The sequence below is a fragment of the Salmo salar genome, chromosome 17, assembly GCF_965601325.2.
Source record: "Salmo salar chromosome 17, fSalSal1, whole genome shotgun sequence".
Classification (NCBI taxonomy): Eukaryota; Metazoa; Chordata; class Actinopteri; order Salmoniformes; family Salmonidae; genus Salmo; species Salmo salar.
In genome coordinates, this window is record NC_138307.1 from 72,220,278 (window position 1) to 72,247,338 (window position 27,061).

At 45.4% G+C, this 27,061-nt stretch overlaps 1 protein-coding gene across 1 annotated transcript; it reads right to left on the minus strand.

Annotated features, from left to right (window-relative positions):
- Positions 1–80: 80 nt before the first annotated feature.
- Positions 81–10,574, minus strand: LOC106576619 (cysteine and glycine-rich protein 2). Its single transcript, XM_014153860.3, has 6 exons — positions 10,419–10,574; positions 8,785–8,903; positions 6,413–6,581; positions 2,009–2,138; positions 1,363–1,456; positions 81–299 (listed from the first exon to the last, which is right to left on the minus strand). Exons 2-6 carry the CDS (start codon positions 8,894–8,896, stop codon positions 223–225), a joined length of 582 nt encoding a protein of 193 aa, XP_014009335.2. The 5' UTR covers positions 8,897–8,903; positions 10,419–10,574; the 3' UTR covers positions 81–222.
- Positions 10,575–27,061: the final 16,487 nt, after the last annotated feature.

Genomic DNA, 27,061 nt, shown 5'->3' on the forward strand with positions numbered 1-27,061 from the left:
ACACATTTAGCCTATCAAAACATTTGTTTTGAAGTTCAGCTCTTCCCCCATGTATCTGCAAGGAATATTTCACACTAAAGTTGTTTTTTGGAATAGCTTTTTATTTATTGTATAATGTATATTTGTAAATCCTCCGTATTATGGCCCTCCCCCCAGCCTTTAAACAGCGAAGCATAGGCACAGCGGTTTTCAGTCAGAAATACGTTGTCTTGAGGGTGGTCATCATTGGGCATGCACCAGAGCTCCAGCTCCCTGGCCATAACCAAATCCTTTGGGACCAAAGTTCTTTGCGTAACATTCTGGGGACAAAGAAAACAATGAGTATGGAAATGCTGATGCATCCTAAAACATGTCACTTTACGTCAGTCAAAGGGTGATTGCGATAGAGAAAGCTGTGTTAAATACAACACTGGTGAAGAAAAGTAACCTTACGATGGACTGTTTCCCTGTGAGCTCTCTGATCCAATGAGGAGTGAATACTTTAGTTATCAAACGGCACAAAACGAGCCTGATCTCAATATTAAAAGCTAACTGATCAATCCGCCAGTTGGCTCTGGGTCCCTGTACATACTCGGGTTGTACAACACATTTGACAAAACAACAAAGAGTTGATCTGCACTCATGATTAGACAGCTGTTGTGGATACAACGGCTCAATGGTTTTGTGCAAACAAACTGTTGTATGACAGTTCTGACAAGTTGGGTGTTTACGGGGCCTACGATTCCCCCTTAAGCTTCAATAAAAGAAACCCTAAGTGCTGTGTGTGTGTGTATGGGACTGTGTGCGTGCGCACGTACGTGGACAGCGCTTAATCTATTGTTTAGCCAAACCATTCCAATGCCATCTGGTGTGCATGATCTGGAAAGAGGAGCCATTGTGGAAGATGGATTTGGAATGTTTAGGGCATCGTGACTTGAATTCTAGCGGTCAGATTTCCAGGTGACATGGAAAGGGTAACAAACACTTAAACAGGCTTAAAGTCCGGAGCCTTCTATCCTAACCCCAGGCACACAAACACAGCTAGAATACATGGCCTCCAATACCCTCTGCTAATAGTATAATGCTCCTGTGTTTTGCGTGCTTTATGTAACAGCTAGTTCATCTAGTTCTTGTGCCTCAGGTATAGTCATGTAATCTACCTATGGTGGGTAGGGTTGTGTTGGGTTGAGTTCCTTCGCTCTGGTGACTGCCCCGGGGTGAAGTGTCCTCTAGGTACAGATCTACGATCAGCTTTCCCTCCCCCAATCCTAAACCTGAACCAAGATCAGCTTCTAGGGGCAACTTCACCCTACAACGGTTCCCTCACACTGGTGACCATGCAGGCCCAAGCCTGAAAGGGAATCTAGAAACCCAATGTCTCACCTTTGCAGTAGATCTCTCCATCTTTCTCTGTCTGGGTGGTAGACTCCAGGCTCTTCCCACACTTGGCACACCGAAAGCAGTTCTTATGCCATGGCTGTTAAGATGAGATAAGATACTACTTTATTCATTACTGGGGAATGATATCATTGACAGGAATGTATCAACTAGTGTGCATTGAGGACAGATTCCAAAGCTTTTCATTCTCCAGCTGTATACTACACATGTACAAATCATACAGGCATTGTTCTAACATCTGGACACCAGATCTGATTATCAAAGGATTCCTATTGTGTTGCCATAATCCTTCACATACTGTACATTTCCTCTCACTGTGAGCCGCAGAATGCAGCGTAACACAAGTCAAATCAGCCTGCCATGACGTGATGGCCTACATATGCCTGAATCCCCCCAGCCAGTCAGTCAGCACTGCAGACTTCTACACCAGCTGCCTGGAAACCAGCCCTCCAAATCCAGAGTTTATGAAAAAGCTTAAGCCAGAAACATTTGTCTTATGAATTTCCTGCCGTGAATCCATCCAATTGGCCCCTTGCAATAGTAAACCCACCTGTTTTCAATCAATGGTGGTCACTACAGTTGGCTCAACCTTAATTCCCTGCTCCACTTACTCTACATCCCCCCCGCTCACCTTGCCTGCCCCCACGATCTTCTCCGCAGCGTACACTGACTCCCCACACCGGCCACACTTATCCGAGCCCCCGAACTTCTGGGCGAATTTGGAGGGGTTGGGGTTGGTGGTGGGTCTGTGACACTGGGTCCTGAAGGTGTACACAAACAAACAGCATTAGAGAAGTTAGTGGAACAGATCCCCTCTGGTTCTTTGGGGAACGCACCAGGCCCCTCTCGTCCCCAGGACCAAGGAGTCAGGCTTGGGTAGGCGCTGGGTAAACTCTGGGACCCTGGAGAGCTCCCTAACGAAGGGGAAAGTCCCTGAATAGGAGGCTTTGTGCCGGGGACAGTGTGGAGAGAAGAGGGTCAGCAGGGCTGCCCAGGAGCCTGTGGTTAGGTTACATAATGGGGCCCTTTCATAACAACAACCACCTGACGCCAGACTGGGTACACAGCCCTGTGTGTACAGTAGATGAGTTTACTGGCCATTACCACGGCTCTGACTGACTGACTGGGAGGTTACTGGCCATTACCACGGCTCTGACTGACTGACTGGGAGGTTACTGGCCATTACCACGGCTCTGACTGACTGACTGGGAGGTTACTGGCCATTACCACGGCTCTGACTGACTGACTGGGAGGTTACTGGCCATTACCACGGCTCTGACTGACTGACTGACTGGGAGGTTACTGGCCATTACCACGGCTCTGACTGACTGACTGACTGGGAGGTTACTGGCCATTACCACGGCTCTGACTGACTGACTGACTGGGAGGTTACTGGCCATTACCACGGCTCTGACTGACTGACTGACTGGGAGGTTACTGGCCATTACCACGGCTCTGACTGACTGACTGACTGGGAGGTTACTGGCCATTACCACGGCTCTGACTGACTGACTGACTGGGAGGTTACTGGCCATTACCACGGCTCTGACTGACTGACTGACTGGGAGGTTACTGGCCATTACCACGGCTCTGACTGACTGACTGACTGGGAGGTTACTGGCCATTACCACGGCTCTGACTGACTGACTGACTGGGAGGTTACTGGCCATTACCACGGCTCTGACTGACTGACTGACTGGGAGGTTACTGGCCATTACCACGGCTCTGACTGACTGACTGACTGGGAGGTTACTGGCCATTACCACGGCTCTGACTGACTGACTGACTGGGAGGTTACTGGCCATTACCACGGCTCTGACTGACTGACTGGGAGGTTACTGGCCATTACCACGGCTCTGACTGACTGACTGGGAGGTTACTGTCCATTACCACGGCTCTGACTGACTGACTGGGAGGTTACTGGCCATTACCACGGCTCTGACTGACTGACTGGGAGGTTACTGGCCATTACCACGGCTCTGACTGACTGACTGGGAGGTTACTGGCCATTACCGCGGCTCTGACTGACTGACTGGGAGGTTACTGGCCATTACCGCGGCTCTGACTGACTGACTGGGAGGTTACTGGCCATTACCACGGCTCTGACTGACTGACTGACTGGGAGGTTACTGGCCATTACCACGGCTCTGACTGACTGACTGACTGGGAGGTTACTGGCCATTACCACGGCTCTGACTGACTGACTGACTGGGAGGTTACTGGCCATTACCACGGCTCTGACTGACTGACTGACTGGGAGGTTACTGGCCATTACCACGGCTCTGACTGACTGACTGGGAGGTTACTGGCCATTACCACGGCTCTGACTGACTGACTGGGAGGTTACTGTCCATTACCACGGCTCTGACTGACTGACTGGGAGGTTACTGGCCATTACCACGGCTCTGACTGACTGACTGGGAGGTTACTGGCCATTACCACGGCTCTGACTGACTGACTGGGAGGTTACTGGCCATTACCGCGGCTCTGACTGACTGACTGGGAGGTTACTGGCCATTACCGCGGCTCTGACTGACTGACTGGGAGGTTACTGGCCATTACCACGGCTCTGACTATCAGGTTATTCCCAGGTCTCTTAGAAATACAACCATGTAGAAAGATGAGTCTGGGCTCATATTCAAAAAGCATTTCAGATTAGGAGTGCTGATCTAGGATCATGTCATTATGTTCATTGTTCATCAAAGTGCTCTGAACAAATTAAAGGAATCGTTCACAAACATTGGCACATTCTGAAATATGATGATAGTCTCGGTAATGTGTTTTCTGATCTTCCCCTGGTCGTATTCTCGCGGGGCAGAAATCTCAGAGACCAATTGGTACACTCTGATTTACCACCCCAAGATATTCCTGAACAACGCCTATTTGCGCCCATACTGGATGGAAATTACAAGTGTAATGGCTGTGCTCAATGCAATGGCACTTATAAATGTAGATCCTTCAAACACCCCCAAACAGGGAAATCTATCCCAATTAAAAGGTGTTATTACGTGTTCCACTAAGGCAGTTATTTATCTTATAACTTGTCCCTGTGGTAAAAATGATGTGGGTAAAACAAAGCGTGAATTAAAAGTACGTATCTCAGAGCACCGTAGCACCATTAGGTGCAAAAACTTGACTTACCCAGTTGCGGCCCACTTTTTGGAAGCAAACCATTCGATTTCGTCTCTGCGTTATATTGGCATCGAACATGTCACCCTCCCGAGGAGAGGGGGCGACCTTGATAATTTATTGTTAAAACGAGAGGCTGCCTGGATCTTTAACTTAAAGACCCTTGCTCCCTTCGGTCTCAACATAGACTTTGATCTGAAGCCATTCTTGTGATTATTGTAATTGTTTGTTAGATACATTTTAGACTACAAATGCTATGATCGTATGCTATCCATTTGTTTGTCTTTTTGTATGTTCTTTGTATGCCATTTTTTTTTTTATATTTGAGTTAACCAATGATATTAGGCCATACTTGGCCATGATTACAAACACCTGTGTGTCTTGACACTATATAAATGACTCATGTCGTAGTGTTTGTGATGATACCCTGATGAAGACAGCTTCGCTGTCGAAACGTTGGTTATTAAATTTTTGCATCTGAGCTCTTAGAGTGTGCGGCTTTCCTTTATTTTCTAGGTTACTGGCCATTACCACGGCTCTGACTGACTGGGAGGTTACTGGCCATTACCACGGCTCTGACTGACTGACTGGGAGGTTACTGGCCATTACCGCGGCTCTGACTGACTGGGAGGTTACTGGCCATTACCGCGGCTCTGACTGACTTACTGGGAGGTTACTGGCCATTACCGCGGCTCTGACTGACTGACTGGGAGGTTACTGGCCATTACCGCGGCTCTGACTGACTTACTGGGAGGTTACTGGCCATTACCGCGGCTCTGACTGACTTACTGGGAGGTTACTGGCCATTACCGCGGCTCTGACTGACTTACTGGGAGGTTACTGGCCATTACCGCGGCTCTGACTGACTTACTGGGAGGTTACTGGCCATTACCGCGGCTCTGACTGACTGACTGGGAGGTTACTGGCCATTACCGCGGCTCTGACTGACTGACTGGGAGGTTACTGGCCATTACCGCGGCTCTGACTGACTTACTGGGAGGTTACTGGCCATTACCGCGGCTCTGACTGACTGACTGGGAGGTTACTGGCCATTACCACGGCTCTGACTATCAGGTTATTCCCAGGTCTCTTAGAAATACAACCATGTAGAAAGAGTGTCATGCTGCAATATGAGTCTGGGCTCATATTCAAAAAGCATTTCAGATTAGGAGTGCTGATCTAGGCATCTTGTTCATTATGATCTAAAAGGGAAATCTGATCCTAGCTCAGTACACCTATGTTGATGTGTTCTAAATACAAACCCTGATTACAGTACTCTAAGTGTCTATATACGTTTATAGTTTATTTTGACAGATGCGTATGCGCTCTAGTCTAATGTATCCTAGGCTGAACTCTGGAAGTTTACACAGTATTCCTCAGATGATCAGGGAACCATTTGGATAACTGTTGAGCAATTGTGTGTCAGTGAAAATGCACATCAGAACCAATGATTAATAATAAAAGAACAATCGCATCAGGTCTAATCCGACGGCTGGGTTTCCCTTTGTAGTCATTTAGCAGATGCTCTTATCCAGAGTGACTTACAGGAGCAATTAGGGTTAAGTGTCTTGCTCAAGGGCACATTTACCTGGTCGGCTCGGGTATTCGAACCAGCAACCTTTCGGTTACTGGCCCAGTGCTCTTAACCGCTAGGCTTTTGCCGCCCACATAATCCGTGATAGAATACAATTTCATTGTAACTTGATACATACAACCACACAGTAACCAATAAACAGAAGAGAGGAATATGGTGTAGGGCGAAGTTGCCCCTAGATGCTGATCTTGGGTCAGTTTTGCATTTCCCCCACTAATGGTTAAGGTTAGGATTGGGGGAGGGGAAGCTGATCCTAGATCTGTACCAAGGGGAAACTCCACCCCCAGAGCTTTGTATATACTACACACGTACTCCTCTGGTTTGATCCCCAGTCTCTCTCCACGGTCCATGCTGAGTGTCCCAGCTCCCTGACCGTAGCCGTAGCCCTTGGGGCCGTACTTCTTCCCATAGCAGGACTTGCAGTAGATCTCAGTGTCATGGATGGCCACATTGTTGCTGTCTAAACCCTTTCTGCAGACCACTGGATAGGAAGGAAAAATAAAGCTGTCTGAACAACACATTGCATTATAACTGGAGGGATACTGAATTGTCACAAGTTTCCCTAAAAAGATCTTAATTCCTCAATGGTGGATTTAGTTTCTAAATGGGATATTATCCCTCATTCCAGGAAGGAGGAGGGGGGTGAAAAGAGAGAGCGCCACAGTGTGCATCACAGCAGCAAGATAAGTGACCTGTTGCCACAACAAAATGCAACCAGTGAAGAACAAACACCATTGTAAATACAACCCATATTTGTTGTTGCACTTTGTGCAAATAGTTCTATTTACAGCACTGTACATAGACATCATATGACATCTGAAATGTCTATTCATATGGAACTTTGAGTAATGTTTACTTTTTGATTATCTAACTTGGTTTAGTAATGTAAACATGTTTCTCATCCCAAAAAAGCCTGTTGAATTGAAATGAAATAAGAGAGAATGAGAAAGGGACAGAGAGCATTTTAACTAAGAGCATTCATTCAGATTATGTGTCCTACTTTAATCCAATTAACTGCATCAGGTGCAATCTGAATCAACACAGTCCTTTTGTCCCCACTAGCATCCCCCTCAGGCCAGGGTCAGGGTTCTAAAAGCATCCTGTATGAATTGACTACAGGTGAAATAGTATGGGGGCTTCCGGTTTGAGTATGTAGGAGAAAGGTGGTTCCCGCACACATTTACCTGAAACTACAATTCACCTTTAACTCCAGATTAAATCATTTTCATTTACAATGTTTAAGACAGTATATTATTTTCTCTCACAACTTAGACTTCCTGTACAAGCAAGAGCAATGTATAACTACCATTGCTACCTAAACTACCACTGTATAACTACCATTGCTACCTAAACTACCACTGTATAACTACCATTGCTACCTAAACTACCACCCTATAACTACCATTTGATAAATGGCATCTAAATAGTGTGGTTCATTTACTATGATGAGGAGTTCAGCAAAACTGGAGGTAGGTGCATTATTAATGCATATATAGTGCACTACCCTATGACCCCTGGTCAGAAGTAATGCACTATGTAGGGAATATGGTGCCATTTGGGACACACAAATTGGCTCCCACTGCTCATTAACTCATCTATAGGTCTGCCTGCTCTAAACAAAGCCAGTTTTGTAAGGACCCCACAAAAATAATTCATTTCTGGGACAGATTGTTTTTGCGTTTGCTTTGATGGCAGAGTGCTAATCCACAGCATGTGCTCTGTGTGTACACTCCAGTCAAGGTCCCCAAAACGTCTTCTTCACTGAGAAGGAGGTGCACACACACCATCTCATACGGCTAGCAGGACCATGTCCACTTACTATTTACTGAGCTATGGGATGAGAAACACAATGCATTGTGCATGATACATTGCATAGATTGGTGAACTTCCGTTTGACCCCTATCATATAACTTCCTCAAAGTATAGTTCCTTTCTCATGGTTCCCATTCATATTAAAGTGACAGAAAAGACCATTCAAGATGGAGGTTGACTCCGTGGGTTCACATGCCCTGTCCAGACACACCATCTAGTCCCTTCAAATTCTAATCTGGACCTCGAAGCCAGTTCCACTACTTTTGTTCATTATTCCCTCTAATCAAGGACTGATTTAGACCTGGGAAAGCAGGGCTGTGTTCAAACAGGCATTCCAATTCAATTTTTTTTTACCAATCAGATCAGCTCAGAAAAAAAGCTGATGTGATTGGTCAAAAGACCAATTACTGGAAAAAACATCAGAATTGAGCTGCCTATGTAAACGCAGCCCAGGTGGGCGCAATTCATTGTCAGGTAGAACAGAAAAGCAGCAGGAGTCTGGACCTCGTAGGGTCAGATTTTAATACCCCTGCTCTAGTCTAACCACTACACACTTGTAGATCTGATCTGAAATTATTGATTGGGATAGGTTTAAGCAATAAGGTGAAACTTCCACCTGGCCTATCAGGAAGAAAGGTAGAATGACAACCATATTTCTGCGGCTCCTTAAATCTGCCCAATCCTTTCAGAGCTCCACAATTGTCTGGGCCTTTTTTCTTGACAGGGACAAAGTGGACTAACAGGGCCACCACGTTCAGTAGCAAAACATTGTCAAAATTTGCAGATAGAACGTTCCAAAATGTTGCGTCCTACTGAACGCACCCCAGTTAGGCTGATCCAACACTGAGGAGAGAAAATGAGGTCGCACTCACTGCACAGGAAGCAGCATTTGTGGAAGCTCTTCCCATCACACTGCACCTCCTCGGCATGGTACACCGTCCCCTGGCATGCACCACACTTGTTACCTCCTCCCCAGTTTGGCATGTTGGTGCTGTTGGAGAGAAAAATGTGCAGAGGGGATGAGAGACATGATGTGAGACTTAAAAGAAGTTTCCCCTAGGTACAGAACTAGGATCAGTTTCCCCTCCCCCAATCCTAACCATTAGTGAGGAAAATGACCCAAGATCACAGTCTAGGGGCAACTTCAGCCTACTCCGAAAGGAGAAACACAGAGGAAAACAAATGTAAGCAAGGTTTGAAATGATGTTTTAGTCAAATGTTATCCGTTTGGGCTTCTTGCGGTCAATTTGCTGTCTACAAATGATTTGTAATTATGTTCCGGCTCCCTGACCATCCGCTCAAGAAAATAAATTGGATCGCGACTGAATTTAGTTGATGATCCCTGGCCTACAGGGAGAAGGTCTGTGACCTGGCAGTGTGGTCCCAGGACAACGACCTCTCCCTCAATGTCTGCAAGACAAAGGAGCTGATCGTGGACTACAGGAAATTGAGGACCGAGCACGCCCCCATCCACAGGGCTGTAGTGGAGCGGGTCGACACAGGACAACACACCTCTTCCCCCCCAGGAGGCTGAAAAGATTCGGCATGGGCCCTCAGATACTCAAAAGGTTCTACAGCTGCACCATTTAGAGCATCTTGACTGGCTGCATCACCGCTCGTATGGCAACGGCTTAGCATCCGACTGCAATGCGCTACAGAGGGTATGCCACCCAGGACCTCTATACCAGGCGGTGTCAGTGGAAGGCCCTAAAGATTGTCAAAGAGTCTAGCCACCCAAGTCATAGAATGTTATCTTTTCTACCGCACAGCAAGCGGTACCAATGCACCAAGTCTGGAACCAACAGGACACTGAACAGCTTCTACCCCCAAGCCATAGAACTGCTAAGTAGTTAGTTAAATAGTTAACTAATACCTACCCGGACTATCTGCATTGACCCTTTTTGCACCAACTATTTTGACTAATCACATACGCTGCTGTTACTGTTTATTATCTATCCTATAGTCACTATCTCTACATATGTACCGCAATTGCCTCATACCCCTGCACATCGACTCGGTACTGGTACCGCGTGTAACGTTATATAGCCAAGTTATCGTTACTCATTGTGTATTTATTCCTTATTATTTAGTTATTCATTCTCTTTTTTCTCTCTGCATTGTTGGGGAAGGCCCGTAAGTAAACATTTCACTGTTAGTCTACACATGTTTACGAAGCATGTGGCAAATACTATTTCATTTGATTTAACCATTTGTATTTATGTTGATAAATCTCAGATGTTGCCTAACCCAAGATCCTGGAAAGACAGACAGTACAGGTGTCAATTTATTTTGAAAAGTTTAATCAACGGTCCAACTGAAATATGCACCAGCCACTTGTCTGAGCCAAGACTATAGTAAAAGTCTATGCAACAAACTAGTTATTTCACCTGAGCGACTTCTCGTCGACCCAATCTATCTGGAGAATCCAACTGTTTCACCTAAATAAATTCCCCTCGTGCCACCAATATGGTTTCAGCTCTGCTGTATAGATAAACAATGTACCGACCTGTATTTGTTGTGGGAGAATCCTTCAATTTTATCCCAGCGTATCGACGTCGTGTCCTTTGCGGACTCACCAAACTACTCTGTTCAGTTGTTTTGGAGAGGGGAGTGGTTTAGCCAGGCAGTGGAGGAGAGTTTTATTTACTCTTTCATTGCTTTTAACAAAACATGTCAGAAATATAGCATATAAAGAATACCAGTCATTAGACCTGTTCTGAGTTAAGCCAGATATCTGTTTTAATTGGAATGCATGCAGGAAACCATAAGGGTTAGAGGTGGTGTGTTGCAGTGTCCTAGTCATAGCCTGCAGAAATTACAGCTCTAATTAAGTATACCACGGGTATGAAAAAAACATGTATTTTACTGCAATAATCACCTTGCTAACCAGTTTATAACAGCAATAAGGCACCTCGATGGTTTGTTGTTTATACAGGCACTCAGCGTTGTCCTTAAGAACATCCCTTAGCCGTGGTATATTGGCCATATATCACACCCCGTCGAGTCTTATTGCTATTATAAACTGGTTAGCAATGTAATTATTGCAGTAAAAATGAATGTTTTGTCATATCCGTGGTATATGGCTCTCACATAAAAAACACCATATTCAGTGACAGCCTCATCAGTTTCATTTGGAAATGGTGTCCTATGATTGGTTGAAAATGTCATCCAATAGAATAGTAAGTCACATGAGTAGATCATGCATTGTAAAGATGTGATCATCTGCATAGACCTGTGCAGAATGTATGTATCTGCAATATACCACTACACTGTTGTGTACTGTAGCTGAGTTTGAATGGAGGGAAAACTGTCAGAAACCTACATGGATATCTATGGTGGCAAGGCTGAATGTCGGAATGTTAGAAGCCACCGATGTTCAAATATCAAGTTTCCCACATCATTATGGAAGCTTCGTCATGGGAACAGAAAAGTGACAGGCACAGAGGCATCTCACAGGGAGTATGCTCTTCTGATAAGGAGGATCTTACAGACAGCCTAGATAGAAACACACAGGCTTAAGAGGCAGCCCTTTCAAACAGATACCAGTCTGCACACACTCACAGGCAGACAGTCCCTCCCTCTCTGCACCCACAACAAGGCTATAACTCAACTTTTGTTTTAGGGACTCTGTACTTTAAATGTTCCTGCAGCAACCAAGTAGTACTGGGTCGTGCCTCTGTGGATGTGTTCGCATGGTATTGGGTGAAGTTGCCTGTTGACACTGATCTTTGTTCAGTGTGTAATTTCCCATAAACTTCACCCTACTCCATTAGTTAACACTGTTGTGTAAAAATTAACCATAATGCTGAGCAAATGCCTTTTCTGAGATATTTCCACTTCATCAAGATGTGGGTTGGCTTGGTGTGGGTGATATTTAACTTGTCTCGTGTTACATCCATTATGTAATCCCCCGCTCGGGGATTAATGTGACACACACACACACATTCGCTGCTAATGTTACGCCCTGACCGTGCAGAGCCCTCTGGGTTCTCTCTGGTGTTTTAGGTCAGGGCGTGACTAGGGGAATTTATAGTTAGTTTATTTCTATGTTATTTATTTCTAATCACCACATCCTCATCGGCAGACTCAATAGCCTTGGTTTCTCAAATGATTGCCTCGCCTGGTTCACCAACTACTTCTCTGATAGAGTTCAGTGTGTCAAATCGGAGGGCCTGTTGTCCGGACCTCTGGCAGTCTCTATGGGGGTGCCACAGGGTTCAATTCTTGGGCCGACTCTCTTCTCTGTATACATCAATGATGTTGCTCTTGCTGCTGGTGATTCTCTGATCCACCTCGTCGCAGACGACACCATTCTGTATACTTCTGGCCCCTCTTTGGACACTGTGTTAACTACCCTCCAGACAAGCTTCAATGCCATACAACTCTCCTTCCGTGGCCTCCAACTGCTCTTAAATACAAGTAAAACTAAATGCATGCTCTTCAACCGATCGCTGCCTGCACCTGCCTGCCCATCCAGCATCACTACTCTGGACGGTTCTGACTTAGAATATGTGGACAACTACAAATACCTGGGTGTCTGGTTAGACTGTAAACTCTCCTTCCAGACTCACATCAAACATCTCCAATCCGAAGTTAAATCTAGAATTGGCTTCATACCCTCGTAAAACTGACCATCCTACCGATCCTCGACGTCGGCGACGTCATTTACAAAATAGCCTCCAATAGCTTCCCTTCTCAATAAATTGGATGCAGTCTATCACAGTACCATCCGTTTTGTCACCAAAGCCCCATATACTACCCACCACTGCGACCTGTACGCTTTCGTTGGCTGGCCCTCGCTTCATACTCGTCGCCAAACCCACTGGCTCCAGGTCATCTACAAGACCCTGCTAGGTAAATTTCCCCATATCTCAGCTCGCTGGTCACCATAGCAGCACCCACCTGTAGCACGCACTCCAGCAGGTATATCTCTGGTCACCCCCAAAGCCAATTCCTCCTTCGGCCGCCTCTCCTTCCAGTTCTCTGCTGCCAATGACTGGAACGAACTACAAAATTCTCTAAAACTGGAAACACTTATCTCCCTCACTAGCTTTAAGCACCAGCTGTCAGAGCAGCTCACAGATTACTGCACCTGTACATAGCCCATCTATAATTTAGCCCAAACAACTACCTCTTCCGCTACTGTATTTATTTATTTATTTATTTATTTATTTTGCTCCTTTGCGCCCCATTATTTCTATTTCTACTTTGCACTTTCTTCCACTGCAAATCTACCATTCCAGTGTTTTACTTGCTATATTGTATTTACTTTGCCACCATGGCCTTTTTTGCCTTTACCTCCCTGATCTCACCTCATTTGCTCGCTTTGTATATAGACTTATTTTTCTACTATATTATTGATTGACTGTAGGTTTGTTTTACTCCATGTGTAACTCTGTGTTGTTGTATGTGTCAAACTGCTTTGCTTTATCTTGGCCAGGTCGCAATTGTAAATGAGAACTTGTTCTCAACTTGCCTACCTGGTTAAATAAAGGTGAAATAAAAATAAAATAAAATGTTGGTGTATGTGTATGGTTCCCAATTAGAGGCAGCTGATAATCGTTACCTCTAATTGGGGATCATACTTAGTGTGTTCTATTTCCCACCTGCGATGTGGGATATTGTTTGTATGAGTGCCTATGTGCGCTATGTATTGCACGTTCGTTAATTCTTTGTTGTTTTGAAGTTTCACTAATAAATATGTGGAACTCTACTCACACTGCGCCTTGGTCCGATTATTTATATAAAGATCGTGACAGCTAATACACTCATCCAACCTCGCTCTGCTCACATATGTGAATGATATTAGCGGGACGTGGCAGTATGTTTACAGTAAAATGTATTCATCAGTGGTAAAAGATGACTGTAGTCAGCCTCCCCTCTTATACCATAGTATCAGTGGTCCATATATGTTGTCAGCCTCCCCACTTATACCATAGTATCAGTGGTCCATATCTGTTGTCAGCCTCCCCTCTCATACCATAGTATCAGTGGTCCATATCTGTTGTCAGCCTCCCCTCTCATACCATAGTATTAGTGGTCCATATCTGTTGTCAGCCTCCCCTCTCATACCATAGTATCAGTGGTCCATATCTGTTGTCAGCCTCCCCTCTCATACCATAGTATTAGTGGTCCATATCTGTTGTCAGCCTCCCCTCTCATACCATAGTATCAGTGGTCCATATCTGTTGTCAGCCTCCCCTCTCATACCATAGTATCAGTGGTCCATGATGATAAATGCATCCCATGTATTCATAAAGCGTCTAAGAGTGCTGATCTAGAATCAGGTCTCTCCCTGTCTATGTAATCGTATTCATTATGATCTAAAAGGATAAACTGATCCTAGATGAGCAATCCTACTCTAAGACGCTTGATGAATACTGGCACTGGTTACTGTTTCAGAGAGAGATTTGGAGGAGTCTAGTCATCAACCAGTGATGAATCCTCCCTTTCTCTGAGGTCAGGGTTACAACATACCCAGAGATCCTCCCTTCTCTGAGGTCAGGGTTACAACATACCCAGAGATCCTCCCTTCTCTGAGGTCAGGGTTACAACATACCCAGAGATCCTCCCTTCTCTGAGGTCAGGGTTACAACATACCCAGAGATCCTCCCTTCTCTGAGGTCAGGGTTACAACATACCCAGAGATCCTCCCTTCTCTGAGGTCAGGGTTACAACAGTACCCAGAGGCACCCTATCGTCAAGTCTGACGTCAACAGGATTTTCTCTGTGTGGATCAAAGACAACGCACAATGCCTTGTAGTCAAATCCGACCTCTCAGGACTAAGGGTGAGAGTCCCAAATGGCACCCTATTCCCTATAAAGTGCACTACTTTTTACTAGGGCTGATAGGGCTTTGGTCAAAAGTAGTGCACTATATAGGGAATAGGGTACCATTTGAGAAATAATCTACCAGATAATTAGCTTGGCCATTTTTCAGGGCAGAGTCCAGCCCTCAGACAGAGGTGGGAGTGTTGGACATTGTTATGGTGTTCACTCACATATAACAAAAATATTTACCCATCTGTCTGTCTCAGTTGTCCCAAACCTCAGTGTCCTGGATGATAGATTCTGCGTCCCAAATTTGCACCCTATCCCCAATATAGTGCACTACTTTTGACCAGTGCCCATAGGGCAAAAGTAGTGGACTATGTAAGAAATAGGGTGCCATTTGGAGCACAAACCATTGTGTTATGGTTGGAATGTGCCACGTATCTGAGATAGCGCCCAAGGTCTGCCATGTTGCTGTGTGAAGACCACAGCTGGCTGGGATTTGCATGGGTTGTGCACTTCGTTTTCTCAGCTGGCACTGAGACTATGCTAGACAGCGTATGGAAAAAGGAGTGCAGTATAGAAAGGACCAGAGGAAATGAGTTTAGGAAACACACAAGTCAAGGCTGTCTGATGGCAGATATGTGGAGATTGGGAGCCATATGAGTTAGTGGAACCTGCGTTCTTGTTTTTCTTCACTCCAACCATCTGGCTCAGACTCTGTCGTGCAGTACTTAGTCAATGTATTATCAGAGATGGAAAACTTTCAAAGGCAAACCAAATCTACAGAAAGATAAGACATTTAGTCAGAGGGACAGTTCACGTCAAGGATTTTCTTGGAATTATTATATATATATATATATATATACACTACCGGCCAAAACTTTTAGAACACCTACTCATTAAAGGGTTTTTCTTTCTTTTTACTATTTTCTACATTGTAGAATAAGAGTGAAGACATCACAACTATGAAATAACACATATGGAATCATGTAGTAACCAAAAAAGTGTTAAAAAAATCAAAATATATTTTATATTTGAGATTCTTCAAATAGCCACCCTTTGCCTTGATGACAGATTTGCACACTTTTGGTATTCTCTCAACCAGCTTCACCTAGAATGCTTTTCCAACAGTCTTGAAGGAGTTCCCACATATGCTGAGCACTTGTTGGCTGCTTTTCCTTCACACTGCAGTCCGACTCATCCAAAACCATCTCAATTTGGTTGAGGTCGGGGGATTGTGAAGGCCAGGTCATCTGATGCAGCATTCAATCACTCTCCTTCTTGGTAAAATAGCGTTTACATAGCCAGATTATTATTATTTGACCCTGCTGGTTATCTATGAACATTTGAACATCAGGGCTTTATAAATAAATTTGATTTGATTGATTGGAGGTATGTTGGGTCATTGTCCTGTTGAAAAACAAATTATAGTCCCACTAAGCCCAAACCAGATGGTCGCTGCAGAATGCTGTGGTAGTCATGCTGGTTAAGTGTGCCTTGAATTCTAAATAAGTCACAGATAGTGTTGCCAGCAAAGCACCCCCACACCATAACACCTCCTCCTCCATGCTTCACGGTGGGAAATACACATGAGGAGATCATCCGTTCACCCACAAAACGTGTCTCACAAAGACATGGCGGTTGGAACCAAAAATCTCAAATTTGGACCTCAGACCAAAGGACAAATTTCCACCGGTCTAATGTCCATTGCTCGTGTTTCTTGGTCCAAGCAAGTCTCTTCTTCTTATTGGTGTCCTTTAGTAGTGGTTTCTTTGCAGCAATACAACCATGAAGGCCTGATTCACAGTCTCCTCTGACCAGTTGATGTTGAGATGTGTCTGTTACTTATTTATTTGGGCTGCAATTCCTGAGGCTGGTAACTATAATGAACTTATCAACTGCAGCAGAGGTAACTCTGGGTCTTCCATTCCTGTGGCGGTCCTCATGGGAGCCAGTTTCATCATAGCGCTTGATGGTTTTTGAGACTGCACTTGAAGAAACTACACTTTAAATTCTTGAAATGTTCTGTATTGACTGTCTTAAAGTAATGATGGACTGTATTTTCTCTTTGCTTATTTGAGCTGTTCTTGCCATAATATGGACTTGGTCTTTTACCAAATAGAGCTATCTTCTGTAACCCCCCTACCTTGTCACAACACAACTGATTGTCTCAAACGCACGAAGAAGGAAAGAAATTCCACAAATTAACTTTTAAGAAGGCACACCTGTTTATTTAAATGCATTCCAGGTGACTACCTCATGAAGCTGGTTGAGAGAATGCCAAGAGCTGTCATCAAGGCAAAGGGTGGCTACTTTGAAGAAACTCAAATCTAAAATATGTTTTGATTTGTTGAACACTTTTTTGGTTACTAGAGGATTCCATATGTGTTATTTCATAGTTATGATGTCTTCACTATTATTCTACAATGTAGAAAATAGTAAAAATTAAGAAAAAACGTTGAATGAGTAGGTGTTCTAAAACTTTTGACCGGAAGTGTATATATTTTTTTAAATGTGTTTTTTATTTATTTCTCTCTCTCCTCTCTGCTGACTGAGAAAGGACATCAGAGTTCTGAACGGCTCTCCATGAAAGTCGTCACTGAACGCCAAGGACACCAACTGGTAACACAATACTGTAATGAACAGGTGAAAACCTCACAGACTATAACGTTGAATGGGTCTGTTACCATAGTGAAGCACAAGCTAGGAATGGTCCAGGGCAATGCTTGGCGAATGGTCCCGTTCACTGCTATGGTTGAACTGCAATGAATTCTCAACTGAAGGGTAGAACCAATGAAGATACATGTGTTGTTGCGGGTGTAAGTAAGCTTGAGGAATAGGAGATCAAAGCCTCTGAGAAGCAGTAACGTGTTTCCATTGAATACACTTCTGAGAAGCAGTGATGTGTTTCCATTGAATACACCTCTGAGAAGCAGTAATGTCTTTCCATTGAATACACCTCTGAGAAGCAGTAACGTGTTTCCATTGAATACACCTCTGAGAAGCAGTAACGTGTTTCCATTGAATACACCTCTGAGAAGCAGTAACGTGTTTCCATTGAATACACCACTGAGAAGCAGTAATGTGTTACCATTGAATACACCTCTGAGAAGCAGTAACGTGTTTCCATTGAATACACCTCTGAGAAGCAGTAACGTGTTTCCATTGAATACACCTCTGAGAAGCAGTAACGAGTTTCCATTGAATACACCTCTGAGAAGCAGTAACGTGTTTCCATTGAATACACCTCTGAGAAGCAGTAACGTGTTTCCATTGAATACACCTCTGAGAAGCAGTAATGTGTTACCATTGAATACACCTCTGACAGCTATAGATCATATCTTAAACTCTCTTTATTCTATGTATTGAATGTTTACATCCTCTGTTCACTTTAAATACAATTAATTAATAAATGAAATGTGAGGTACTGTATGAAGACATGTCCAAAAAACACACACTTATTATAGCTCACCTGAAATTCAAGTGCAGTATCATGCCCAGCCTGAACCAGATGTAATGTCCAGTATCATGCCCGAACCAGATGTAATGTCCAGTATCACGCCCAGCATGAACCAGATGTAATGTCCAGTATCACGCCCAGCCTGGACCAGATGTAATGTCCAGTATCATGCCCAGCCTGAACCAGATGTAATGTCCAGTATCATGCCCAGCCTGAACCAGATGTAATGTCCAGTATCATGCCCAGCCTGAACCAGATGTAATGTCCAGTATCACGCCCAGCCTGAACCAGATGTAATGTCCAGTATCATGCCCAGCCTGAACCAGATGTAATGTCCAGTATCATGCCCAGCAGGAACCAGATGTAATGTCCAGTATCATGCCCAGCCTGAACCAGATGTAATGTCCAGTATCACGCCCAGCCTGGACCAGATGTAATGTCCAGTATCATGCCCAGCCTGAACCAGATGTAATGTCCAGTATCATGCCCAGCCTGAACCAGATGTAATGTTCAGTATCATGCCCAGCCTGAACCAGATGTAATGTTCAGTATCATGCCCAGCCTGAACCAGATGTAATGTTCAGTATCATGCCCAGCATGAACCAGATGTAATGTTCAGTATCATGCCCAGCATGAACCAGATGTAATGTTCAGTATCATGCCCAGCCTGAACCAGATGTAATGTTCAGTATCCTGCCCAGCATAAACCAGATGTAATGTTTAGTATCATGCCCAGCCTGAACCAGATGTAATGTTCAGTATCATGCCCAGCATGAACCAGATGTAATGTCCAGTATCATGTCCAGCCTGAACCAGATGTAATGTCCAGTATCATGCCCAGCCTGAACCAGATGTAATGTCCAGTATCATGCCCAGCCTGAACCAGATGTAATGTTCAGTATCATGCCTGAACCAGATGTAATGTTCAGTATCATGTCCAGCCTGAACCAGATGTAATGTCCAGTATCATGCCCAGCCTGAACCAGATGTAATGTCCAGTATCATGCCCGAACCAGATGTAACGTCCAGTATCATGCCAGAACCAGATGTAACGTCCAGTATCACGCCCAGCCTGAACCAGATGTAATGTCCAGTATCATGCCCAGCATGAACCAGATGTAATGTCTAGTATCATGCCCAGCCTGAACCAGATGTAATGTCCAGTATCATGCCCAGCCTGAACCAGATGTAATGTTCAGTATCATGCCCAGCCTGAACCAGATGTAATGTTCAGTATCATGCCCAGCCCGAACCAGATGTAATGTTCAGTATCATGCCCAGCCCGAACCAGATGTAATGTTCAGTATCATACCCAGCCTGAACCAGATGTAATGTCCAGTATCATGCCCAGCCTGAACCAGATGTAATGTCCAGTATCATGCCCAGCCTGAACCAGATGTAATGTCCAGTATCATGCCCGAACCAGATGTAACGTCCAGTATCACGCCCAGCCTGAACCAGATGTAATGTCCAGTATCATGCCCAGACTGAACCAGATGTAATGTCCAGTATCATGCCCAGCCCGAACCAGATGTAATGTTCAGTATCATGCCCAGCCCGAACCAGATGTAATGTCCAGTATCATGCCCAGCCCGAACCAGATGTATTGTCCAGTATCATGCCCAGCCTGAACCAGATATAATGTCCAGTATCATGACCAGCCTGAACCAGATGTAATGTCCAGTATCATGCCAAAACCAGATGTAATGTCCAGTATCATGCCCAGCCCGAACCAGATGTAATGTCCAGTATCATGCCCAGCATGAACCAGATGTAATGTCCAGTATCATGTCCGAACCAGATATAATGTCCAGTATCATGTTCAGCTCGAACCAGATGTAATGTCCAGTATCATGCCCAGCCTGAACCAGATGTAATGTCCAGTATAATGCCCGAACCAGATGTAACGTCCAGTATCATGCCAGAACCAGATGTAACGTCCAGTATCACGCCCAGCCTGAACCAGATGTAATGTCCAGTATCATGCCCAGCATGAACCAGATGTAATGTCCAGTATCATGCCCAGCCTGAACCAGATGTAATGTCCAGTATCACGCCCAGCCTGAACCAGATGTAATGTCCAGTATCACGCCCAGCCTGGACCAGATGTAATGTCCAGTATCATGCCCAGCCTGAACCAGATGTAACGTCCAGTATCACGCCCAGCCTGAACCAGATGTAATGTCCAGTATCATGCCCAGCATGAACCAGATGTAATGTCCAGTATCATGCCCAGCCTGAACCAGATGTAATGTCCAGTATCACGCCCAGCCTGAACCAGATGTAATGTCCAGTATCATGCCCAGCCTGAACCAGATGTAATGTCCAGTATCATGCCCAGCCTGAACCAGATGTAATGTCCAGTATCATGCCCAGCCTGAACCAGATGTAATGTCCAGTATCATGCCCAGCCTGAACCAGATGTAATGTTCAGTATCATGCCCAGCATGAACCAGATGTAATGTCCAGTATCATGCCCAGCATGAACCAGATATAATGTTCAGTATCATGCCCAGCCTGAACCAGATGTAATGTTCAGTATCCTGCCCAGCATGAACCAGATGTAATGTTTAGTATCATGCCCAGCCTGAACCAGATGTAATGTTCAATATCATGCCCAGCATGAACCAGATGTAATGTCCAGTATCATGCCCAGCCTGAACCAGATGTAATGTTCAGTATCATGCCTGAACCAGATGTAATGTTCAGTATCATGTCCAGCCTGAACCAGATGTAATGTCCAGTATCATGCCCAGCCTGAACCAGATGTAATGTCCAGTATCATGCCCAGCCTGAACCAGATGTAATGTCCAGTATCATGCCCAGCCTGAACCAGATGTAATGTTCAGTATCATGCCTGAACCAGATGTAATGTTCAGTATCATGCCCAGCCTGAACCAGATGTAATGTCCAGTATCATGCCCAGCCTGAACCAGATGTAATGTCCAGTATCATGCCCAGCCTGAACCAGATGTAACGTCCAGTATCACGCCCAGCCTGAACCAGATGTAATGTCCAGTATCATGCCCAGCCTGAACCAGATGTAATGTCCAGTATCATGCCCAGCCTGAACCAGATGTAATGTCCAGTATCACGCCCAGCCTGAACCAGATGTAATGTCCAGTATCACGCCCAGCCTGGACCAGATGTAATGTCCAGTATCATGCCCAGCCTGAACCAGATGTAATGTCCAGTATCACGCCCAGCCTGAACCAGATGTAATGTCCAGTATCATGCCCGAACCAGATGTAACGTCCAGTATCATGCCAGAACCAGATGTAACGTCCAGTATCACGCCCAGCCTGAACCAGATGTAATGTCCAGTATCATGCCCAGCATGAACCAGATGTAATGTCCAGTATCATGCCCAGCCTGAACCAGATGTAATGTCCAGTATCATGCCCAGCCTGAACCAGATGTAATGTCCAGTATCATGCCCAGCCTGAACCAGATGTAATGTCCAGTATCACGCCCAGCCTGAACCAGATGTAATGTCCAGTATCACGCCCAGCCTGGACCAGATGTAATGTCCAGTATCATGCCCAGCCTGAACCAGATGTAATGTCCAGTATCATGCCCAGCCTGAACCAGATGTAATGTCCAGTATCATGCCCAGCCTGAACCAGATAGTAATGTTCAGTATCATGCCCAGCCCTGAACCAGATGTAATGTCCAGTATCATGCCCAGCCCGAACCAGATGTAAGTCCAGTATCAGCCCAGCCTGAACCAGATGTATGTCCAGTATCATGCCCAGCCTGAACCAGATGTAATGTCCAGTATCATGCCCAGCCTGAACCAGATGTAATGTCCAGTATCATGCCCGAACCAGATGTAACGTCCAGTATCACGCCCAGCCTGAACCAGATGTAATGTCCAGTATCATGCCCAGACTGAACCAGATGTAATGTCCAGTATCATGCCCAGCCCGAACCAGATGTAATGTTCAGTATCATGCCCAGCCCGAACCAGATGTAATGTCCAGTATCATGCCCAGCCCGAACCAGATGTATTGTCCAGTATCATGCCCAGCCTGAACCAGATATAATGTCCAGTATCATGACCAGCCTGAACCAGATGTAATGTCCAGTATCATGCCAAAACCAGATGTAATGTCCAGTATCATGCCCAGCCCGAACCAGATGTAATGTCCAGTATCATGCCCAGCATGAACCAGATGTAATGTCCAGTATCATGTCCGAACCAGATATAATGTCCAGTATCATGTTCAGCTCGAACCAGATGTAATGTCCAGTATCATGCCCAGCCTGAACCAGATGTAATGTCCAGTATAATGCCCGAACCAGATGTAACGTCCAGTATCATGCCAGAACCAGATGTAACGTCCAGTATCACGCCCAGCCTGAACCAGATGTAATGTCCAGTATCATGCCCAGCATGAACCAGATGTAATGTCCAGTATCATGCCCAGCCTGAACCAGATGTAATGTCCAGTATCACGCCCAGCCTGAACCAGATGTAATGTCCAGTATCACGCCCAGCCTGGACCAGATGTAATGTCCAGTATCATGCCCAGCCTGAACCAGATGTAACGTCCAGTATCACGCCCAGCCTGAACCAGATGTAATGTCCAGTATCATGCCCAGCATGAACCAGATGTAATGTCCAGTATCATGCCCAGCCTGAACCAGATGTAATGTCCAGTATCACGCCCAGCCTGAACCAGATGTAATGTCCAGTATCACGCCCAGCCTGGACCAGATGTAATGTCCAGTATCATGCCCAGCCTGAACCAGATGTAATGTCCAGTATCATGCCCAGCCTGAACCAGATGTAATGTTCAGTATCATGCCCAGCCTGAACCAGATGTAATGTTCAGTATCATGCCCAGCCTGAACCAGATGTAATGTTCAGTATCATGCCCAGCATGAACCAGATGTAATGTTCAGTATCATGCCCAGCATGAACCAGATATAATGTTCAGTATCATGCCCAGCCTGAACCAGATGTAATGTTCAGTATCCTGCCCAGCATGAACCAGATGTAATGTTTAGTATCATGCCCAGCCTGAACCAGATGTAATGTTCAATATCATGCCCAGCATGAACCAGATGTAATGTCCAGTATCATGCCCAGCCTGAACCAGATGTAATGTTCAGTATCATGCCTGAACCAGATGTAATGTTCAGTATCATGTCCAGCCTGAACCAGATGTAATGTCCAGTATCATGCCCAGCCTGAACCAGATGTAATGTCCAGTATCATGCCCAGCCTGAGCCAGATGTAATGTCCAGTATCATGCCCAGCCTGAACCAGATGTAATGTTCAGTATCATGCCTGAACCAGATGTAATGTTCAGTATCATGTCCAGCCTGAACCAGATGTAATGTCCAGTATCATGCCCAGCCTGAACCAGATGTAATGTCCAGTATCATGCCCGAACCAGATGTAACGTCCAGTATCATGCCAGAACCAGATGTAACGTCCAGTATCACGCCCAGCCTGAACCAGATGTAATGTCCAGTATCATGCCCAGCCTGAACCAGATGTAATGTCCAGTATCATGCCCAGCCTGAACCAGATGTAATGTCCAGTATCATGCCCAGCCTGAACCAGATGTAATGTTCAGTATCATGCCTGAACCAGATGTAATGTTCAGTATCATGTCCAGCCTGAACCAGATGTAATGTCCAGTATCATGCCCAGCCTGAACCAGATGTAATGTCCAGTATCATGCCCGAACCAGATGTAACGTCCAGTATCATGCCAGAACCAGATGTAACGTCCAGTATCACGCCCAGCCTGAACCAGATGTAATGTCCAGTATCATGCCCAGCATGAACCAGATGTAATGTCCAGTATCATGCCCAGCCTGAACCAGATGTAATGTCCAGTATCATGCCCAGCCTGAACCAGATGTAATGTTCAGTATCATGCCCAGCCTGAACCAGATGTAATGTCCAGTATCACGCCCAGCCTGAACCAGATGTAATGTCCAGTATCACGCCCAGCCTGGACCAGATGTAATGTCCAGTATCATGCCCAGCCTGAACCAGATGTAATGTCCAGTATCATGCCCAGCCTGAACCAGATGTAATGTTCAGTATCATGCCCAGCCTGAACCAGATGTAATGTTCAGTATCATGCCCAGCCTGAACCAGATGTAATGTTCAGTATCATGCCCAGCATGAACCAGATGTAATGTTCAGTATCATGCCCAGCATGAACCAGATGTAATGTTCAGTATCATGCCCAGCCTGAACCAGATGTAATGTTCAGTATCCTGCCCAGCATAAACCAGATGTAATGTTTAGTATCATGCCCAGCCTGAACCAGATGTAATGTTCAATATCATGCCCAGCATGAACCAGATGTAATGTCCAGTATCATGCCCAGCCTGAACCAGATGTAATGTTCAGTATCATGCCTGAACCAGATGTAATGTTCAGTATCATGTCCAGCCTGAACCAGATGTAATGTCCAGTATCATGCCCAGCCTGAACCAGATGTAATGTCCAGTATCATGCCCAGCCTGAACCAGATGTAATGTCCAGTATCATGCCCAGCCTGAACCAGATGTAATGTTCAGTATCATGCCTGAACCAGATGTAATGTTCAGTATCATGTCCAGCCTGAACCAGATGTAATGTCCAGTATCATGCCCAGCCTGAACCAGATGTAATGTCCAGTATCATGCCCGAACCAGATGTAACGTCCAGTATCATGCCAGAACCAGATGTAACGTCCAGTATCACGCCCAGCCTGAACCAGATGTAATGTCCAGTATCATGCCCAGCATGAACCAGATGTAATGTCCAGTATCATGCCCAGCCTGAACCAGATGTAATGTCCAGTATCATGCCCAGCCTGAACCAGATGTAATGTTCAGTATCATGCCCAGCCTGAACCAGATGTAATGTTCAGTATCATGCCCAGCCCGAACCAGATGTAATGTTCAGTATCATGCCCAGCCTGAACCAGATGTAATGTCCAGTATCATGCCCAGCCTGAACCAGATGTAATGTCCAGTATCATGCCCAGCCTGAACCAGATGTAATGTCCAGTATCATGCCCGAACCAGATGTAACGTCCAGTATCACGCCCAGCCTGAACCAGATGTAATGTCCAGTATCATGCCCAGACTGAACCAGATGTAATGTCCAGTATCATGCCCAGCCCGAACCAGATGTAATGTTCAGTATCATGCCCAGCATGAACCAGATGTAATGTCCAGTATCACGCCCAGCCTGAACCAGATGTAATGTTTAGTGTCATGCCCAGCATGAACCAGGTGTAATGTCCAGTATCATGCCCAGCCCGAACCAGATGTAATGTCCAGTATCATGCCCAGCCCGAACCAGATGTATTGTCCAGTATCATGCCCAGCCTGAACCAGATATAATGTCCAGTATCATGCCCAGCCTGAACCAGATGTAATGTCCAGTATCATGCCCGAACCAGATGTAATGTCCAGTATCATGCCCAGCCCGAACCAGATGTAATGTCCAGTATCATGCCCAGCATGAACCAGATGTAATGTCCAGTATCATGTCCGAACCAGATATAATGTCCAGTATCATGTTCAGCTCGAACCAGATGTAATGTCCAGTATCATGCCCAGCCCGAACCAGATGTAATGTCCAGTATCATGCCCAGCCCGAACCAGATGTAACGTTCAGTATCATGCCCGAACCAGATGAAATGTCCAGTATCATGCCCGAACCAGATGTAATGTCCAGTTTCATGCCCGAACCAGATGTAATGTCCAGTATCATGCCCAGCCCGAACCAGATGTAATGTTCAGTATCATGCCCAGCCTGAACCAGATGTAATGTTCAGTATCATGCCTAGCATGAACCAGATGTAATGTTCAGTATCATGCCCAGCCTGAACCAGATGTAATGTCCAGTATCATGCCCAGCCTGAACCAGATGTAATGTTCAGTATCATGCCTAGCATGAACCAGATGTATTGTCCAGTATCATGCCCAGCATGAACCAGATGTAATGTCCAGAAACACGCCCAGCCTGAACCAGATGTAATGTTCAGTGTCATGCCCAGCATGAACCAGATGTAATGTCGAGTATCATGCCCAGCCTGAACCAGATGTAATGTTTAGTGTCATGCCCAGCATGAACCAGATGTAATGTCCAGTATCATGCCCAGCCTGAACCTGATGTAATGTCCAGTATCATGCCCGAACCAGATGTAATGTCCAGTATCATGCCCAGCCCGAACCAGATGTAATGTCCAGTATCATGTTCAGCCCGAACCAGATGTATTGTCCAGTATCATGCCCAGCCCGAACCAGATGTAATGTCCAGTATAATGCCCAGCCTGAACCAGATGTAATGTTCAGTATCATGCCCGAACCAGATGTAATGTTCAGTATCATGCCCAGACCGAACCAGATGTAATGTTCAGTATCATGCCCAGCAGGAACCAGATGTAATGTCCAGTATCATGCCCAGCCCGAACCAGATGTAATGTCCAGTATCATGTTCAGCCCGAACCAGATGTATTGTCCAGTATCATGCCCAGCCCAAACCAGATGTAATGTCCAGTATCATGCCCAGCCTGAACCAGATGTAATGTTCAGTATCATGCCCGAACCAGATGTAATGTTCAGTATCATGCCCAGACCAAACCAGATGTAATGTTCAGTATCATGCCCAGCAGGAACCAGATGTAATGTCCAGTATCATGCCCAGCCCGAATCAGATGTAATGTCCAGTATCATGCCCAACCTGAACCAGATGTAATGTCCAGTATCATGCCCAGCCTGAAGCAGATGTAATGTCCAGTATCATGCCCAGCCTGAAGCAGATGTAATGTCCAGTATCATGCCCAGCCTGAACCAGATGTAATGTCCAGTATCATGCCCAGCCTGAACCAGATGTAATGTTCAGTATCATGCCTGAACAAGATGTAATGTTCAGTATCATGTCCAGCCTGA

Excerpts from the sequence above, each read along its gene's own strand:
- LOC106576619 (XM_014153860.3), bottom strand. The coding sequence starts at position 8,896 with ATGCCAAACTGGGGAGGAGGTAACAAGTGTGGTGCATGCCAGGGGACG. Across the intron at positions 2,139-6,412 it reads CTGGGGATCAAACCAGAGGA|GACCCAGTGTCACAGACCCA; the intron begins GTACGTGTGTAG and ends GTACACCTTCAG. Across the intron at positions 1,457-2,008 it reads AGATCGTGGGGGCAGGCAAG|CCATGGCATAAGAACTGCTT; the intron begins GTGAGCGGGGGG and ends TCATCTTAACAG.